Source organism: Etheostoma spectabile, chromosome 3, assembly GCF_008692095.1.
Source record: "Etheostoma spectabile isolate EspeVRDwgs_2016 chromosome 3, UIUC_Espe_1.0, whole genome shotgun sequence".
NCBI classification, from domain to species: domain Eukaryota; kingdom Metazoa; phylum Chordata; class Actinopteri; order Perciformes; family Percidae; genus Etheostoma; species Etheostoma spectabile.
In genome coordinates, this window is record NC_045735.1 from 14702531 (window position 1) to 14705695 (window position 3165).

Here is a 3165-nt window from a genome sequence, read left to right on the forward strand (position 1 = left end):
TGTGTGTGTGTGTGTGTGTGTGAGAGAAAGAGATATCTGCTGATACATGTGTAAATAACTTCACAGCGGAATTTCTTACATAGCCACTCATACTATGTGAGCCTGTATCGCTGCTTGTGTTTCACTATTAACCCATATCTGATATGTCATTCATAATATTACAGCTGGATTAGAGCCTAATGCTTAGTGAGGAAATGCACACATGCAGCCACACACACACACATACACTTAGGCACATACACAAAGAGCCTGGTTTCTCGACACCAGGGGGCTGATAAGGCATTCTTCTGCTATGTGCGGTGAATACTGCTGCATACCTATGTGGGGTGAATACTGCTGCATACCTAGTAATCGGTATGCACAGCACAACACGCTACTAATTTCTCTCTCTCTTCCTCTTCTGCCCTCTCTCTCTCTTTCTCCATCAATGCCTCCCTTCTGCTGTCCCTCTTCTGTTTTTTTTCTTTTCCCCAACCTTCCCCTTCACCACCCTTTAGGCACTGTCAACCCCTCCCTATTCATGTCCACCCTCTTTCTCCCTAGAATTGTTTCCCTCTTGATTTGTGTGTCTCTTTCTTTCCTATCCTACCAAAGGCCAGTTTGCTTCTACTTACTAACATTTAGCGCCACTTCTTGTTTCCTGCTGTTTTTTGCCTTTTATCTGTCACCTCCTGGTGGACCCCGTCTGTGCAATACATCTAGTCACTACGACTTTGAGTGGCATATCACCTTTAAATAAGATGTTGGAACACTCTTTACAGATCTTTCTTTCAGACACTTCATTCTCTTCCTATCTCCCTCTCTTCTCTGCAGGTATGAAAGAGCTCTCCCCCCCTCCTCTGAACCTGCGACGTCTCTACACTGAGACATTGGAATGGGAGCCAGTGTTGATCATCATCTCTCCAGGGGCAGATCCGTCCCAGGAGCTTGCAGAACTAGCAGCAGAAACCGTGGGCAGGGACAACTATCATGAGGTAGAGAGTAACATAATTAAATTGGAGAAGTCATAGTAGATTAGCAAGTGCAATGAAATATCATAGGAACAGAATGCCAGATCAAGTCAACAAAATAGTATATTGTGCACCTAAACGGGAAAAATGAAAATGCTACAGCTCGTGGAATGTTTAACACAGTTTTGAGGCATAGCTTATGGTAATGTTCTGCCTGTGGAGTTCATCAATTGTAATACATTTTAAGACCAGATGTGTGAGAAAACTGCCCTTGTACTTGACACTCCTACATACCTGCAGTTATTCAACATGTGGTTAATACAACTATTTTTACAACTATACAACTATATTTAAAAACAATGCTGGTATTATTGTATAGTTTTGGAATTATCAACAAATTCACTGATGAGACCAGAACCCACAAAGAAATGTACTTACAAACAACCTAAAACAGCCAAAACCTATAACTTGGTTGCCTCTGCCCCAAGTCTATAGAACGCCGCTGTAAAAACTATTAAAAACACATAACAAGAGTCGTTCCATTATTTAGCGTGACAAGTTCCTTCATTACAGTTTGAGTTGTATTTTCAAAGGATTTTTACGCTCATCCTTTAAATTATTGTGACAAGATCACTTGCCAAGTTAGAAAATGTAGCTAATATGTGTATTATCGAAGAATATTCAAATAGTTAACAGAAAAACACATTAATTCCATATTCATTGTAGCTACAACTAATTATTATTGCTTGCAAACCCATATACGGGGTGCTAAACATGTACAGGTGCGTTCCACTCATATGGCTGCTACATATAACATTACTCCAAGTCCAATCAGTTACATATAACTCAAATTAGTTATGAGTTACTAGCATCAATGTTTGAATACCATTAATAAATATTTCATTGGTTAACTCACTTTGCAAGTATTTCATTTACGTTTCTCCCGCTAAGGAGATAGACAAATTCACATACTGAATCAGATTATCTGCCACCTAACTTTTACAAATTTTCCATCCCACTGCTTCTGTTTCTCACCACCTACTAACCTCCCCCACTATCTCTGTCTGTCTAGATCTCCATGGGCCAGGGGCAGGCAGATGTGGCCTTAGCTACACTCAGAGAATGTTCTCGAAATGGAGACTGGCTTTGCCTGAAAAACCTTCACCTTGTCACTATATGGCTACCGCTCCTGGAAAAAGTAAGTACTCTGTGTGTGTTTGGTATAGCTTAGGGACAGGTGTTAAAGTGCTCATATTATGGTCATTTTCTGGTTCATACTTGTATTGAGACGTACCAGAATAGGTGTGTGGTTTTTGTTTAAGATGGGTTGTTGAAAATCGACAATAGCGTCTGACGATGACCTTTATTTATTAATGCAGGTTACTCTATAATGATTCTATATATTTATATGTTGTGTTACAAGGCTAACGCAAACCTGGACTCATTAAACAACAAAACACAGCTACTTAAGACTAACCTAGCTCGCAACATTAATGGTTATTGGTGTCCTCTCCCTAACGTGCGAATGAAACCTATGCTTGCCTGGATGTGTGTATACTTTCATACCTAAGAGGGGTTGTGCTGTGCTAAACTGACTCACCCAGTCGCTGTTTTGTCTCGTTTTCTGAAACCAGGCCTGCTACCGTCACTAACCGGCGCCATTGCGCGTGACTGACTCCCAATCCCTCTTCCTGCGTCTCTCTGTTGAATTATTCACCAGCACGCTCTCTGTGTTGTTAGTTCAGGTTTTAAAAGATGTATTTACACATTTTATTTGCGGGAAACAGGAATAGTCTTTTGTTGTATTTGTCTTCCACAGTCTTTCCGTGTGGTAGCGCATGGTTTTCAGCATCAGCCTGTCATCAATAGTGCTCATGTTGTGTGTCCTGTATGTTTTTATTATTGTGTACATGTGCTTGTGTGTCACATTACAGTAAGTGGGTTAATATGTGTCTTCACTTTCCTTGTGTTTATTTGTGTCTGTGTGCTTTTCCTGGGTTTCTGTTTAGTGCTGTGTCACTGTAGCAGGTCATATCTCAGTTGGAGGCACAGCTGTTGGCAGTGATTGGCCAATGTCTGTGTGTGTTCCCTTATCTGTGTGTGAGTGAGAGCATGTTTATGTTTTTTGTGTGACTTAAACCACAGCTCTCCTCTTCTGCTTTTGTCCTTGTACGTTTCACTTGACTCACCTCTCTCTCTCTCTCTCTCTCTCTCT

The 3165-nt window shown here is 40.9% G+C and overlaps 1 protein-coding gene across 1 annotated transcript in view; it reads left to right on the plus strand.

Moving 5' to 3' along the window:
* Positions 1-3165, plus strand: part of LOC116681765 (cytoplasmic dynein 2 heavy chain 1) — a 93137-nt gene that overhangs the window by 70484 nt on the left and 19488 nt on the right. Inside the window, exons 82-83 of the mRNA XM_032509679.1 lie at positions 814-974; positions 2023-2148. Of these exons, the coding sequence (XP_032365570.1) occupies positions 814-974; positions 2023-2148 (287 nt within the window). The remainder of the gene's footprint in view (positions 1-813; positions 975-2022; positions 2149-3165) is intronic.